Source organism: Anomaloglossus baeobatrachus, chromosome 3 (genome assembly GCF_048569485.1).
Source record: "Anomaloglossus baeobatrachus isolate aAnoBae1 chromosome 3, aAnoBae1.hap1, whole genome shotgun sequence".
NCBI classification, from domain to species: domain Eukaryota; kingdom Metazoa; phylum Chordata; class Amphibia; order Anura; family Aromobatidae; genus Anomaloglossus; species Anomaloglossus baeobatrachus.
In genome coordinates, this window is record NC_134355.1 from 659673456 (window position 1) to 659691152 (window position 17697).

Consider the following 17697-nt stretch of genomic DNA (forward strand, 5'->3'; position numbering starts at 1 on the left):
ATATCTGATAGAAATTGTAGGAATTGTACACATTTCTTTACAAACACTCCACATTTTAGGAGGTCAAAAGTAATTGGACAAATAAACCAAACCCAAACAAAATATTTTTATTTTCAATATTTTGTTGCGAATCCTTTGGAGGCAATCACTGCCTTAAGTCTGGAACCCATGGACATCACCAAACGCTGGGTTTCCTCCTTCTTAATGCTTTGCCAGGCCTTTACAGCCGCAGCCTTCAGGTCTTGCTTGTTTGTGGGTCTTTCCGTCTTAAGTCTGGATTTGAGCAAGTGAAATGCATGCTCAATTGGGTTAAGATCTGGTGATTGACTTGGCCATTGCAGAATGTTCCACTTTTTTGCACTCATGAACTCCTGGGTAGCTTTGGCTGTATGCTTGGGGTCATTGTCCATCTGTACCATGAAGCGCCGTCCGATCAACTTTGCGGCATTTGGCTGAATCTGGGCTGAAAGTATATCCCGGTACACTTCAGAATTCATCCGGCTACTCTTGTCTGCTGTTATGTCATCAATAAACACAAGTGACCCAGTGCCATTGAAAGCCATGCATGCCCATGCCATCACGTTGCCTCCACCATGTTTTACAGAGGATGTGGTGTGCCTTGGATCATGTGCCGTTCCCTTTTTTCTCCAAACTTTTTGCTTCCCATCATTCTGGTACAGGTTGATCTTTGTCTCATCTGTCCATAGAATACTTTACCAGAACTGAGCTGGCTTCATGAGGTGTTTTTCAGCAAATTTAACTGTGGCATGTCTATTTTTGGAATTGATGAATGGTTTGCATCTAGATGTGAACCCTTTGTATTTACTTTCATGGAGTCTTCTCTTTACTGTTGACTTAGAGACAGATACACCTACTTCATTGAGAGTGTTCTGGACTTCAGTGGATGTTGTGAACGGGTTCTTCTTCACCAAAGAAAGTATGCGGCGATCATCCACCACTGTTGTCATCCGTGGACGCCCAGGCCTTTTTGAGTTCCCGAGCTCACCAGTCAATTCCTTTTTTCTCAGAATGTACCCGACTGTTGATTTTGCTACTCCAAGCATGTCTGCTATCTCTCTGATGGATTTTTTCTTTTTTTTCAGCCTCAGGATGTTCTGCTTCACCTCAATTGAGAGTTCCTTAGACCGCATGTTGTCTGGTCACAGCAACAGCTTCCAAATGCAAAACCACACACCTGTAATCAACCCCAGACCTTTTAACTACTTCATTGATTAAAGGTTAACGAGGGAGACGCCTTCAGAGTTAATTGCAGCCCTTAGAGTCCCTTGTCCAATTACTTTTGGTCCCTTGAAAAAGAGGAGGCTATGCATTACAGAGCTATGATTCCTAAACCCTTTCTCCGATTTGGATGTGAAAACTCTCATATTGCAGCTGGGAGTGTGCACTTTTGCCCATATTATATATATATAATTGTATTTCTGAACACGTTTTTGTAAACAGCTAAAATAACAAAACTTGTGTCACTGTCCAAATATTTCTGGACCTAACTGTATATGCGCATGTATTTCCTGATACTCCATGTCGTATTGCGCCGTATGCATGTATATGTAAAAATATACTATGGGCTCTGTACTTCATCTCTTTATACCAGTTTACTGCTTGTGGCATTTTTGCCATCTGCGGCTTATTTTGGTTTCACAATCCCCAGTATATGCATCTGATTGATGCTATCATCATTGTTCTGTGGCTATTTGCAAATTGTTTAACATATGCCTTAAAAATACCTCTACAAATTACTTTATTCAATTCTCCGTTGCCTTGACTCTATCAGCGTATGGAATATGACACCCCTGGTTGCTTACATCCACTGTGGTTGCTCATATGCTAAGCAATCGCGCATAATCGCGATCTCACACGCTATTGAGCCTGATACTCTGCTGTTCCCATATATGACTCGCGTGGTGGTCTGCGCATGCGCGCGGGTGACGCTCCGCCGACCACAGCTGTTTGATCCTTGTGCCTCGCCATCCCCACCGCACTGCGCATGCGCGGGCACATGTTTGCCGCTTCTGTGTTATCGCCAGCACAGGTGAGTGCACTTCTTTGTTCAACGCAACAGCACCTTCCCTGATGAAGCTGCTCTGGCAGCGATACGCTCACACTCTGAGCTGTATTCGTCTACCCACCTGGCCTATGGTGCTTCCTGGACTCTGTGCTCCTTCCACTTAAATCCGCTCATGCTTTAGGGCTGGTTCTTGCTATGGCTATTCTGGTGGACTGTCTCTGGTATTTATGATTTTGGGGGTATCATTGGCACTTGTTCATCTGTGACCTGGTTCTATGCCCCTTTCATGTATAGGGGTCCCTGTCTGGGCAATCGTCACGGCTCATATGAGGGTATAACGATCACTCTGCACTAGGGACTTGCCAGTCTCTCTTTGTGCGATATTGTATTTTTTCCCCTCACGCTGCCATTATTGGCCTATTTAGGCATCATACCACCTTTGTCCTATGACTTCCCAGCCTAGGTCTATGGGTATTTATTCTTGACCGCTTGCTTACTGCACCACCCTCCCCCCTTTTTTCATTCCTTCTGACCACCATATTTTGTATTGTTGGGGCTTAGTACCCTGCCTGGGCATCTTTATGGTGCATGTCATAGTGCTTAGTCGTTTGTAGGCAGGTTACCACTCACCATCTATTCTATAGATATATACAATCCTCCCCTTCTTCACCTCAGGTGTACCAATATATTTATGCTATCGCCTATATACCATTGTATCCTCTATGCAAGCACCGCCCCTTCTTGATGTTGCATTTTACAATTATTGCACTACATAGATATCTTCATGTACACACAGGTTATTACTACAATATATATTTTTCTTCCATCTTATGCTCTTTTTGTCATATAGGGCTATAAGCTGTATTTGATATTGCATTTTACATCTATTGTACCGTATAGATACTTTCGTGTATGTACCCGCTATTGTTGTAATATATACATTCTCTCTGGTCATTTTAGCAATTTAGAGCAACATATTGTGATTTTACACAGGTCCCCACCTTTTGTATGTATTAGCATACAGTTAGGTCCAGAAATATTTGGACAGTGACACAAGTTTTGTTATTTTAGCTGTTTACAAAAACATGTTCAGAAATACAATTATATATATATAATATGGGTGAAAGTGCACACTGCCAGCTGCAATATGAGAGTTTTCACATCCAAATCGGAGAAAGGGTTTAGGAATCATAGCTCTGTAATGCATAGCCTCCTGTTTTTCAAGGGACCAAAAGTAATTGGACAAGGGACTCTAAGGGCTGCAATTAACTCTGAAGGCGTCTCCCTCGTTAACCTTTAATCAATGAAGTAGTTAAAAGGTCTGGGGTTGATTACAGGTGTGTGGTTTTGCATTTGGAAGTTGTTGCTGTGACCAGACAACATGCGGTCTAAGGAACTCTCAATTGAGGTGAAGCAGAACATCCTGAGGCTGAAAAAAAAAGAAAAAATCCATCAGAGAGATAGCAGACATGCTTGGAGTAGCAAAATTAACAGTCGGGTACATTCTGAGAAAAAAGGAATTGACTGGTGAGCTCGGGAACTCAAAAAGGCCTGGGCGTCCACGGATGACAACAGTGGTGGATGATCGCCGCATACTTTCTATGGTGAAGAAGAACCCGTTCACAACATCAACTGAAGTCCAGAACACTCTCAGTGAAGTAGGTGTATCTGTCTCTAAGTCAACAGTAAAGAGAAGACTCCATGAAAGTAAATACAAAGGGTTCACATCTAGATGCAAACCATTCATCAATTCCAAAAATAGACAGGCCAGAGTTAAATTTGCTGAAAAACACCTCATGAAGCCAGCTCAGTTCTGGAAAAGTATTCTATGGACAGATGAGACAAAGATCAACCTGTACCAGAATGATGGGAAGAAAAAAGTTTGGAGAAGAAAGGGAACGGCACATGATCCAAGGCACACCACATCCTCTGTAAAACATGGTGGAGGCAACGTGATGGCATGGCCATGTATGGCTTTCAATGGCACTGGGTCACTTGTGTTTATTGATGACATAACAGCAGACAAGAGTAGCCGGATGAATTCTGAAGTGTACCGGGATATACTTTCAGCCCAGATTCAGCCAAATGCCGCAAAGTTGATCGGACGGCGCTTCATGGTACAGATGGACAATGACCCCAAGCATACAGCCAAAGCTACCCAGGAGTTCATGAGTGCAAAAAAGTGGAACATTCTGCAGTGGCCAAGTCAATCACCAGATCTTAACCCAATTGAGCATGCATTTCACTTGCTCAAATCCAGACTTAAGACGGAAAGACCCACAAACAAGCAAGACCTGAAGGCTGCGGCTGTAAAGGCCTGGAAAAGCATTAAGAAGGAGGAAACCCAGCGTTTGGTGATGTCCATGGGTTCCAGACTTAAGGCAGTGATTGCCTCCAAAGGATTCACAACAAAATATTGAAAATAAAAATATTTTGTTTGGGTTTGGTTTATTTGTCCAATTACTTTTGACCTCCTAAAATGTGGAGTGTTTGTAAAGAAATGTGTACAATTCCTACAATTTCTATCAGATATTTTTGTTCAAACCTTCAAATTAAACGTTACAATCTGCACTTGAATTCTGTTGTAGAGGTTTCATTTCAAATCCAATGTGGTGGCATGCAGAGCCCAACTCGCGAAAATTGTGTCACTGTCCAAATATTTTTGGACCTAACTGTATATGTTTAACAGGATATTAGTATTCTTGTTTATTGTTCACCATGGCCATGGTTATACTTGGGTTTAGCCCAGCTTCGAGTGGGATGTTCTTCATGTCTTTTTAAGTGTTTTTATCCATTGTGTGTTTTGAATAAAGTTTTTGTACATTACAGTTTATATTGTGTCTGGCGTGCCCCTGATGTACATGCAATGTTCTTTTTCTCTACAAGTCCCCTTGCTTCGCACACTGCATCAGGGTGCACCCGTTCTTACTATCTTGATTGGTGGTGCGCTCCAAAAATACAATTCCTGAAAACATTGCTGACATCGGTGGTCCACCCGACTCTTTGGGCCTGGTCGCACCCTCTGTGACCATGATGTCATGGTTGTGTCAGGGTTGACAGACAACCCTGTGTTGTCTAGCTGCAGAAGGTTTCTGCGTTTTTCTACACAAACATCCTTGATATATCATTCTTTCTTCCTTGCTGTGATTGGTGTTCTAGGCATCTTCCCTGTTAGGGTTAACATTTTCCCTTTTAGACTCTGCAGATATTTTGACATTTCAGCTGCAAATCCTTATCCCCACTCCATGTTTCTATATACACCTGCATTTCCCCTTGGCTTGTTGCTGGTGATAGAGTTTAATCCTATGCTGTCCAGATTGCAAGCAGTTGGCTTGAAATCTCTTGTTGTAACATGTTGTCATATGTTGCTGTTATTCTCCCAAAGTCATTTTGCAGTTAATTTGTCCATTTGCATTCCTCTGTTTGTTTTCTCTGTGTGTTCTTTAGGTCGTAGTGGGGTTGACTAGTGCTCATCCTGTCCGGTCACTACCTAGTGCCTATTTCACGGTTAGCTAGGTCCTATGTATCCTGATTTGCGCATGGACGTCAGGGGAGCCATGCGTGTCGGCCAGGGAAGGGAGTACTCGGTCCCGGAAAATTTGCAGTTTGGGAATGTCACTCTAGTGGCCGTTGCCCAGTCCCGTGCCTTGGGGACGCTTAATAAAAAGGGGGGTATTTACAGGGGATAAAGAGTTAATGTTTGTGACGCCACCTGCGGGTTGCGGTTAAAGATAGGGATCCGTCGCTGCTCAATGTGGGTACTCCCAGGGATTGTGGTAGTAGCAGCTGAGATGGTAGGCCCTCCGCAGGTAGGGCTGTGCCTGGGAGATGTATGGTGTATAATGATGGAGACCACACCAGGTTAACTTTAACAGTTTCTACTCACTGTGGACCCAGGGACTGCTGGTTCAGGTCCCAGGAGTATCAGTACCAATGTAGTGACCCAGGTTGCTCTGTCCCCGGCACTCTCTGTAGCATGGAACATTTGGGAACCCCGACCGTCCATTTTGGGGTACAGTCTCCTTCTCCATATGGCGGGCAGTTCAGACCCTGCGGGAAGGTAAGTGTCCGAACCCAGATCCTAGTTTACTGCTGATGCCTCCAGATTATTTGGTTCAATGAAATGTGTCCTCACAGGGAGGTATTTATCAAACCGTTTGAAACTCGACCTTTGACCTAGGACCCTGTGCCCCGTTCGTGCTCTGGTCCCAGCAAAATCTCGGTACCCGTCCTGGCGACCTCTCTCCTGTGCCCCCCGGGTCGCCGTTACACGGACCCAGCTCAGGCATGTCCACACACCTCTCCTGTGTGGTCCCTTCTCTTCCTCTGCTCAGACTGAATGCTGACCCCTCCCACCAGGCTGGCTAAACCCAGGGACTCGTTCCCATGGCGACCATCCCCTTACATGGTTAACACATTATGCCCAGTGTGGAGAGGAGAACTAGGATTTTAGATGTGTATTGGTGGAATCGGCACTGGTACTCCAGGTCCCAAGGGGTAGGTCTTGCTCCCCTAGAGGATGCAGTTCCCTGTAGTACCCTGGTGTTCTCAGGGGCGCTACACATGTCCCAGCAATAGATCTTATCAGGGAGTCACCAGCTTCCCCCTTCCCTAGACACAGGGTATCCCTCACCCCCTGTCTTCGTTCATCTGGTATTCCCCCATAGCTAGCGTACAGGGCCGGCTCCAGGTTTTTATGGGCCCTGTGCGAAAGAGTCTCAGTGGGCCCCATGCACACATAGACATGCACAGGTACATACACATACAGGCATATGTACACATATATATTTAAAGAGGAATTCACAAAAACACATAAATAGACATAAATCTAGACAGTCATATACACTGCCATACATAGATAAACATTATACATGCACACACAGACACAATATTTTTATATATTTATATATATATTTCTAATATTGGGAAGCCGGCAACAGCCTCATTCACCTCCCCACTTGTCTCCATCCAGCTCCTCCTAGATTGGTGGCAGTCACTAACAGACATGGCCACACATAGAGCACACTAACACTGCTGTATATACATCACAAGAGAGGCTGGGGACATACACATTACTGGGGGGGGGGCATATATATTACTGAGAAAAGGATTATGCAGCAATGGGGGGCATACAGCTGTAGAGGGGGACAATGGCTCTGAGGTGGGGGGACAAACAGCTCTGAGGTGATGGGGTGACATGCAGCTCTGGGGGGTATACAACACTGGAGTGGGGGACATACAGCTCTCAGGGGGTATACAGCACCGGGGTGGAGGGGACATACAACTTGGAGTATAGTAGTATGCAGCCCCCATATTCCTACATATAGTGTTATGAAGCACCCATAGTCCTCCATATAGTATTATGTAGCTCCCATGTAGCATTATGCAGTCCACAAATTGTACTATGCAGCCCCCATATGGCACTATGCAGCCCCCATATAACATTAAGCAGCCCCCATACAGCACAATGCAGACCCATATAGCATTAGGCACCCTCATATAGTATACAGCCCCCATATTGCACAATGCAGACCCAGTTAGCATTAGGCACCCTCATGTAGTATACAGCCCGCATATAGCACAGTGCAGACCCAGATAGCATTGGGCACCCTCATGTAGTATACAGCCCGCATATAGCACAATGCAGACCCAGATAGCATTAGGCATACTCATGTAATATACAGCCCGCATATTGCACAATGCAGACCCAGTTAGCATTAGGCACCCTCATGTAGTACACAGTCCGCATATAGCACAGTGCAGACCCAGATAGCATTAGGCACCCTCATGTAGTATACAGCCCGCATATAGCACAATGCAGACCCAGATAGCATTAGGCTCCCTCATGTAGTAGATAGCATTAGGCATCCTCATGTAGTACACAGCCCACATATAGCACAGTGCAGACCCAGATAGTATTAGGCATCCTTATGTAGTATACAGTCCCCATATCATTTAATGCACCCCCCATAGTTGTCTGGCCACAGTGATTGTACATACTCACTTCTCCTCGTTCCTCCGCTGCTCCGCTGCTCCGGTCTCCTCGGCGCGTCCACTGGTGTCGCTCACTCTGACCTCTCTGCAGGCGAGCAGTGATGACGTCACCGCGCTCCACTGCTGATCTGTCAGAGCGCCGACAGACACAGCTGGGAGAGTGATGAGAGAGGGAGCGCGCCGCTCCATCTCATCATTGCTCTCAATTGTATCGGCAACTGTGATGCCAATACAATTGAAAGCGCGATCCTCAGCGGGGGGAGGCAGGTGACAGCGTGGGCAGTGGGTACCCCTGACTAGCGGTACGCCACTCCTGCCACCACGAGTGGGCCCCCCCGGCAGCCCAGGGCCCCGACATTTGACCGGGTTTGCCGGGTGCTGACGCCGGCCCTGCTAGCGTAACACAAACATTATTACCTTGGCTTCTTATGTAGATGAATAAAAATACTTAACACATTGTATTTCCTCAACCATTCTAAAATCTATTTAGACTTTCAATCTATCTGTAGGATGGGTAACACACTGGGATTTTACTACCTGATCATTATACTCGCTTTCTTTTTGCTGTTACTTTAGGTGAACCCTTTGACAACACGATGATAATGAACACTGCCTTCTGTAATATCACTGTATCATTATTATTTGGCCATCGCTTTGATTCTGATGATCCGGAACTTGAGATGTTTTTGATAAAAATAATGGAAATTGCCAGGTTACTTGGATGTCCCGCTTCCTTGGTAAGTTCAGTGTTATTATGATTTTATTTTTTTACAACGTTCTTGTTTATGTACTGTCTTTATCAACCAGATATTAGAACGCCGGGTATTCTGCCATTTACAAGGACTGACTCAAACCTGGGAACTGCTACCACTAATTGACATCCAACCAGAGAGCGCTGAGAAGACACGTTATCTTCTAGAAATGATCTACCTCTTACATAGAGATCAACAGCAATAATTGTTGCACACTGTATTTCCAAAAGTAAAATTAATGTAGCTGCTGCTCCAGTAAGCCTTCAAAACTGGATTTAATGCTATTAACCTTCAAATTACCACTATATCTACAAGTAAATAAGATTTCTATATGTGAAAGGTTCACAAGGTACGATATATCGGGCGATATGTCGTCAGGGTCACGTCGGTAGTGACCCACATCCGGCATCGTTTGACATATCGTAATGTGTGACACCTCCGAACGACTGTGAATGAGCAAAAATACTCACCTTATCGTTGCTCGTTGACACGTCGTTCATTTTCAAAATGTCGGTCCTCCTTCTGTGCTTCGGTTGTTCTTCATTCCCGAGGCAGCATACATCACTCCGTGTGACACCCCGGGAACGACGAACTGCAGCTTACCTGCGTCCCGCTGGCCATGCGGAAGGAAGGAGGTGGGCGGGATGTTACGTCCCGCTCATCTCCGCCCCTCCGCTTCTATTGGGCGGCCGCTGTGTGACGTCGCTGTGACGCCGAACGTCCCTCCTTCTTCAGGAAGAGGATGTTCGCCGCCCACAGCGACGTCGCCTGGGAGGTAAGTACGTCTAACAGGGGGTTAACGACTTTGTGCGCCACGGTTAACTAAATGCCCGTGACGTACAAACGACGGGGTCGGGTACGATCGCTCGTGCGATCGCACGATAGATCGTCTCGTGTGACGCCGGCCTTAGATATGTTTCTGATGACAGATTACTGCAGAATGTCTTGGTTTTGCTGTGATTTTTGCTGTAATTTGCAGTAGATGCCACAATAAACTGCCACATGATCACTATATATATGTGTATTTCAATATATTAGAATATCAGCAAAATGTTAATTTATTTCAGTAATTCACTACAAAAAGGGAAACATTTATTATATAGTCATTACACATAGAGGGATCTATGCCTATATATTATAAAGTCATTACACACAGTGGGATCTATTCCTATATATTATATAGAGTCATTACACACAGAGGGATCTATTCCTATATATTATATAGAGTCATTACACACAGAGGGATATATTCCTATTTGTTATATAGAGTCATTACATACAGAGGAATCTATTCCTATATATATTATATAGAGTCATTACACACAGAGGGATCTATTCCTATATACAGTATTATATAGAGTCATTACACACAGAGGGATCTATTCCTATATATTATATAGAGTCATTACACACAGAGGGATCTATTCCTATATATTATATAGAGTCATTACACACAGAGGGATCTATTCCTATATGTTATACAGAGTCATTACACACAGAGGGATCTATTCCTATATGTTATATAGAGTCATTACACACAACGGGAACTATTTAATGTGTTTATTTCTGTTAATGTTGATGATTATGGCTTACAGCCAATGAAAACCCAAAAGTCTTTATCTCAGAAAATTAGAATATTATATAAGATCAACTGAAAAAATGATTTTACACTCAGAAATGTTGGCGCCTACTGAAAAGTCTGTACAGTAAATGCCTCAATACTTAGTCGGGGCTCTTTTGCATGAATTACTGCATCAATGCGGTGTGTCATGGAGGCAATCAGCCTGTGGCACTGCTGAGGTGTTATGAAGCCCAGGTTGCTTTGATATCCGCCTTCAGCTCCTCTGCATTGTTGGCTCTGGTGTCTCTCATAGATTCTCTATGGGGTTTAGGTCAGGCGAGTTTTCTGGCCAATCAAGCACAGTGATACTGTGGTTAGTAAACTAGGTATTGGTACTTTTGGCAGTGTGGACAGGGGCCAATTCCTTCTGGAAAATGAAATTTCCATCTCCTAAAAGTTTGTCGGCGGAGGGAAGCATGAAGTGCTCTAAAATTTCCTGGTAGACGGCTGCGCTGACTTTGTTCTTGATAAAACACAGTGGCGCTACACCAGCAGATGACATGGCTCCCCAAACCATCCCTGATTGTGTAAACCTCACACTAGACCTCAGCAGCTTGGATTGTGGCCTCTCCACTCTTCCTCCAGACTCTGGGACCGCGATTTCCAATGAAATGCAAAATTTTCTTTCATCTAAAAACAACACTTTGGACACTGAAATCAGTCCAGTTCTTTTTCTCCTTGGCCCACGTAAGACACTTCTGGCGTTGTCTATTGGTCATGAGTGGCTTGACACAAGGAATGCGACACTTGTAGCCCATGTCCTGGATACGTGTGTGTGGTGGCTCTTGAAGCACTGACTCCAGCAGCAGGCCACTCCTTGTGAATCACTCCCAAATTTTTAAAAGGCCTTTTCTAAACAATATATCAAGGTTGCGGTTATCCCGGTTGCTTGTGCACCTTTTTCTACCACACTTTTTCCTTCCACTCAAGTTTCCATTAATATGTTTGGATACAGCACTCTGTGAACAGCCAGCTTCTTTAGCAATGACCTTTTGTAGCTTACCCTCCTTGTGGAGTGTGTCAGTGACTGCCTTCTGGACATCTGTCAAGTCAGCAGTCTTCCCCATGATTGTTACAAACAAGAGGACAAATGAGTTTTTATAGTGCAAAAAAGTGTACAAGATTTTATTTAAAGACAGCAAGTGAACATCCATTAAAATCAAGTAAAAAATACGTAAAAAGTATACAAGACCAAGCTCCAAAGTTTATGCATCAATGTCAGGGTTAACAGTAAATTTCAAATAGCCTTTTATATCAGTACTTCAATACCTTGAAGAGGGACATATGTATTACATGTAATTCCCTCTGGGAATATGCCCATGGAAGATGTAGCACTTTCAGGGTTAACAGTACAGAACAATAACCTTTTTATCAATACATCATTACATGACAGCAGGGGGGCATGTAATATTACAAGTGTTCCCCCTGGGACTGTGCCCATAGAAAGTGTAACCCATCCAAAACCTATTCACACTACAATTAGTGTGAATAGTGATGACATATCTACCAGTGGTAGCAGCATAAGGGTGGCAGCTTGATGACAGGACCTCCAGAAACCGACGTACGTTTCGATTATGTTGTTTTCTTCATCAGGGCAGAGGTATGTTCTGTACTGTTAACCCCGAAAGTGCTACATCTTCCATGGGAATATTCCCAGAGGGAATTACATGTAATACATATGTCCCTCTTCAAGGTATTGAAGTACTGATATAAAAGGCTATTTGAAATGTACTGTTAACCCTGACATTGATGCATAAACTTTGGAGCTTGGTCTTGTATACTTTTTACGTATTTTTTACTTGATTTTAATGGATGTTCACTTGCTGTCTTTAAATAAAATCTTGTACACTTTTTTGCACTATAAAAACTCATTTGTCCTCTTGTTTGTAACATAATGTGGAGTTGGTGCTCATTGTTTGGATCCATGAGATTCATTAACCACAAAAAATTGCATTTGGGGGTACGGAGCTATTTGTTTCCCCTTGATTGTGTAGCCTATGGAACCAGACTAAGGGACCATTTTAAATGCTTAGGAAGTCTTTGAAGGTGTTTTGTGGTAATTATTCTAATTTTCTGAGATAATGACTTTTGGGTTTTCACTGGCTGTAAGCCATAGTCATCAACATTAACAGAAGAAAACACTTGAAATAGATCCCTCTGTGTGTAATGACTCTATATAATATATAGGAATATATCACTCAGTGTGTAATGACTCTATATAATATATAGGAATAGATCCCTCTGTGTGTAATGACTCTATATAATATATAGGAATAGATCTCTCTGTGTGTAATGACTCTATATAATATATAGGAATAGATCACTCTGTGTGTAATGACTCTATATAATATATGCGTTTTCCCTTTTTGTATTGAATTACTGAAATAAATTAACTTTTTTGATGATATTCTAATTTATTGAGATGCACCTGTATAAGCATATCCTTACCTGTAGGCTAGCAAGAGGAGAAATTAAAAAGATTGGAGGAACGCACACTGCAGGATTGATCAGCATAGATTTTGGCTACAGACTAGAGATAAATCAGTCTGTATAGAAGCTGTAAACATAAAACTAAAGGTGATTATTAATCAAGACTTTGAAAGCTGCTTCATTTATTAAAATACTAGAAGGTGGCCCGATTCTACGCATCGGGTATTCTAGAATTTACGTATTGTGTAGTTCATGTATGATTTTTGTTATATATATACATATATATATAGATGTTGTTGTGTGTAGTTACCAAGTGTTTGTGTAGGGGCTGTACATGTTCTGGGTGTTGTCTGGGTGTGGCGGGGGGTGAGAGCGGTGTTGTATGTGTGTTGCGTAAGTTGCATTGCTTGTGGAGCGCTGTGTGTCTGTAGCGTTGTGTGTGTGTGTGTGTTGCGCGGTTTGTGTATGTGTGGTGTGTTTTGGGGGGAGGTATGTTTTGTGCAATGTCTGTGTTGTGCGGTATGTGCGTATATTTGTGTGTGCAGCGTTGTCTGTGTGTGTCTGTGTAGGGCAGTTGTTTGTGGTTCCCAGTGTGTGTGTGTGGAGTGTTGTGCAGTGCGCGCGCGTGTGTGTGTGTGTTTGGGGGAGGTGTGCACTTCCCATCATGCTCCATCCCCCATGCAGCGCACTCCCCATCGTGCTCCATCCCCCATGCAGCGCACTCCCCATCGTGCTCCATCCCCTATGCTGCGCACCCCCTATCGTGCTCCATCTCCCATGCTCTGCACTCCCAAACGTGCTCCATCCGCCATGCTGCGCACTCCCAAACGTGCTCCATCCACCATGCTGCGCACTCCCAAACGTGCTCCATCCGCCATGCTGCGCACGCCCAAACGTGCTCCATCCGCCATACTCCGCACTCCCCATCGTGCTCCATCCCCCATGCAGCGCACTCCCCATCGTGCTCCATCCCCTATGCTGCGCACCCCCCATCGTGCTCCATCTCCCATGCTGCGCACTCCCAAACGTGCTCCATCCGCCATGCTGCGCACTCCCAAACGTGCTCCATCCGCCATGCTGCGCACTCCCAAACGTGCTCCATCCGCCATGCTGCGCACTCCCAAACGTGCTCCATCCGCCATGCTGCGCACTCCCAAACGTGGTCCATCCGCCATGCTGCGCACTGCCAAACGTGCTCCATCCGCCATACTCCGCACTCCCCATCGTGCTGCATCCCCCATGCTGCGCACTCCCAAACGTGCTCCATCCGCCAGGCTGCGCACTCCCAAACGTGCTCCATCCGCCATGCTGCGCACTCCCAAACGTGCTCCATCCGCCATGCTGCGCACTCCCAAACGTGGTCCATCCGCCATGCTGCGCACTCCCAAACGTGGTCCATCCGCCATGCTGCGCACTCCCAAACGTGCTCCTTCCGCCATGCTGCGCACTCCCAAACGTGCTCCATCCGCCATGCTGCGCACTCCCAAACGTGCTCCATCCACCACGCTGCGCACTCCCAAACGTGGTCCATCCGCCATGCTGCGCACTCCCAAACGTGCTCCATCCGCCATGCTGCGCACTCCCAAACGTGCTCCATCCGTCATGCTGCGCACTCCCAAACGTGCTCCATCCGCCATGCTGCGCACTCCCAAACGTGCTCCATCCCCCATGCTGCGCACCCCCCATCGTGCTCCATCCCCCATGCTGCACCAGCATCAGCCTCTCTACCCGCAGCATCAGCCTCTCTGCCCGCAGCATCAGCCTCTCTCCTCCCAGCATCAGCCTCTCTACCCGCAGCATCAGCCTCTCTCTTCCCAGCATCAGCCTCTCTGTCCCCAGCATCAGCCTCTCTGTCCCCAGCATCAGCCTCTCTCATCCCAGCATCAGCCTCTCTCCTCCCAGCATCAGCCTTTTCTGTCCCCAGCATCAGCCTCTCTCCTCCCAGCATCAGCCTCTCTCCTCCCAGCATCAGCCTTTTCTGTCCCCAGCATCAGCCTCTCTCCTCCCAGCCTACCCCAGCCTCAGCCTCCCCCAGCATCAGCCTCCCCCAGCATCAGCCTCTCTCCTCCCAGCATCAGCCTCTCTCTTCCCAGCATCAGCCTCTCTCCTCCCAGCCTACCCCAGCCTCAGCCTCCCCCAGCATCAGCCTCTCTCCTCCCAGCATCAGCCTCTCTCCTCCCAGTCTACCCCAGCCTCAGCCTCCCCCAGCATCAGCCTCTCTCCTCCCAGCATCAGCCTTTTCGGTCCCCAGCATCAGCCTCTCTCCTCTCAGCCTACCCCAGCCTCAGCCTTCCCCAGGATCAGCTTCTCTCCTCCCAGCCTCCTCCAGCACGCCGTGCTCCTCTGCCGACACTCAAAGATCCGATCGCATACACTCACACACACCCACACACACCCGATCGCATACACTCACACACACCCGATCGCATACACTCACACACACCTGATCGCATACACTCACACACACCCGATCGCATACTTTCACACACACCCGATCGCATACACTCACACACACACACACATTGACGATATTGCACATACGCGCTCATACTCACAACATCCGGAGATACCACATGCTTCTGGCCATGTGATCCTCCGGCAGGTCCTGGAAGCTCACAGCACAGTATCGCCGCCGAGAAGCAAGCGATATCCCAGGATGTTGTGAGTATGTGGATGCGATGTGAGGTGTGTGTGAGGTGTGTGTGAGAGTGAGTGTGATCTGATGTGTGTGTGTGTATGTCTGTGTGTGCTGTTATGTGTGTGCGTGTGTGTATGTTCCGCCGCTGCAGGACCTTGATGCGCTGGTAACTATGCTACCATGGTTACCAGCGTATCTCGTCCCCCGCTCGCACGGGAGCCCACACCAGCATACGCCGGCCAGCCCCAGCAATGCGAGGGTATGTGTCGGCTGGTTTGGCGGCGTACGCTGATGTGGGCTCCCAGGGGTACAGTACTCACCTGGTAGTCGTGGCTCCGTGACCGTGTCGGTTCGGGGAATGCGTGGGGGGGCGGGGCCAGAGCTAGCGTGCATTGCGTGAGGGGGCGGGGCGTGGCCGAGTTGCCAATGCCTGCAGGGTGCCGGGGCAAGAGGCCAATCTGTGGGGGGGCGGAGCCTGGGCGAGCGGCCGGCCAATCCGTGTGGGGGCGCAGCCTGGGCGAGCGGCCAATCCGTGCGGGGGGGCGGGGCCATGGCGAGCCCAGCGGCCAATCAGCTTTGTGTCACCGTAAGGACACAATTTTGGAGCGAGCAAGACAGACAGACAGACAGACAGACAGAATAAGGCAATTATATATATAGATTAATTATCTACACAATCAGTTTTACCAGATCAGTTTTACCATATAGTGAATATTGTAAATAACCCCCCTCCAAAAATAAAATAAAAAAATTGCGGAATCACATTGTTTTTGCAATTCCACTGCACTTGGATTTTTTTTCCGTTTTTCAGTACTCTATATAGTAAAATTAATAGTTATATCCAGAAGTACAACTCATTCCATAAAAACAAGGTCTCACATGAATATATCGATGGAAAAATAAAAAACGTCCTGGCTCTTGGAAGAAGTGGAGATAAAAACGAAAGTGAAAAATGGAAAATCGCTGGATGGTGAAGGGGTTGATAAAGTACAATGACTTTCCTTATAAAATCTTCAATAATAGGGTTCGCCCACATTTGTGTATATAAAATTCTCAGATTCTCAGCCAGAAAAGTTGTCAAGTGCTACGCCAGTGTGTGATTTTTTTTTTTCCTCGCCTACCATCCATGAGCAATGCCTTTTTAACATAATCATTTAGATACTGTAATAACACTATATAATTTTAAGATAGTTGTTATAATTAATAAAAGAATGCTACATAAGTATTAAATAGGTAAATGTATGTGCAGATATATTATGCCTTATCCTCCTACATGTTGTACACTTGCACCCTTTAATGTGACACTACAGGGGGTGTAGCCTGGTTCAGCCTAATAAATAAATAAAAAAATAAATGATGTGGGGTACCCCTTATTTCTGATAGCCAGACAAGGTAAAGCAGATAGCTGAGGGCTGGAATTATCAGGCTGGGAAGGTCCATGGTTATTTGGCCCTTCTTAGCCTAAAAGTACCAGCTCACAGCTGCTCTAGAAGTGGTGCATCACATTAGATGTGCCAATTCTAGTGCTTCACCTTGGTTCTTCCCAATTGCCCTGGTGTGGTGGCAATCGGGGTAATAGTAGTTGGGGTTAACATCAGCTGTGTAGCATCAGCTGGCATAAAGTCCTTGCATTAGTAATGGAAAGGCATCTATCAGACACCCCCATTATTAACCCAATAAGTACAACATAAACAGAAAAAACACATTCAAATATTATATTTAAAAAAAAAACCCAACTCTCCCCAACTCTTTCCCTATTTTATCAATTTATTAAAAAAATAAAAATAAAAAACCATGCAGGTCCTTCCTAGTCAAGGGAAAACAACATAGTCCCCACCTACTGTATCCTCCCCCATCCCCTGTAGACTATAAGCCCTCACAGGCAGGGTCCTCTCTCCCCTGTACCAGTCTGTTATGTGTTGTTCATGTTTATTGTACTTTTTTTTTATGTCTACCATTTTCACTTGCAAAGCGCCATGGAATAAATTATGTTATAATAATAAAAAATAATAATAATAAAAATAATAGTCCACAAATGGAAACTTGAAGGATATTAAAAGAGAGAAATAAAAACAAGACACTGTTCCTAATTCACACATTTATTTAAAAGCAGAGTTCCCTGGTCCAACATAGTCCAGTGGTTGCCACAACAATTTTCCATAGTCCAGGGATTTCGACATAGCACAGGGAATCCAACTTAGTCCACAAATGAAAACCTGAAAGATGTAAAAAGAGA

General features: G+C 45.5%; 1 protein-coding gene across 1 annotated transcript in view; it reads left to right on the plus strand.

Moving 5' to 3' along the window:
* Nucleotides 1-17697, plus strand: part of LOC142295731 (cytochrome P450 2K4-like) — a 100258-nt gene that overhangs the window by 33333 nt on the left and 49228 nt on the right. Inside the window, exon 5 of the mRNA XM_075338823.1 lies at nucleotides 8597-8757. Within this exon, the coding sequence (XP_075194938.1) occupies nucleotides 8597-8757 (161 nt within the window). The remainder of the gene's footprint in view (nucleotides 1-8596; nucleotides 8758-17697) is intronic.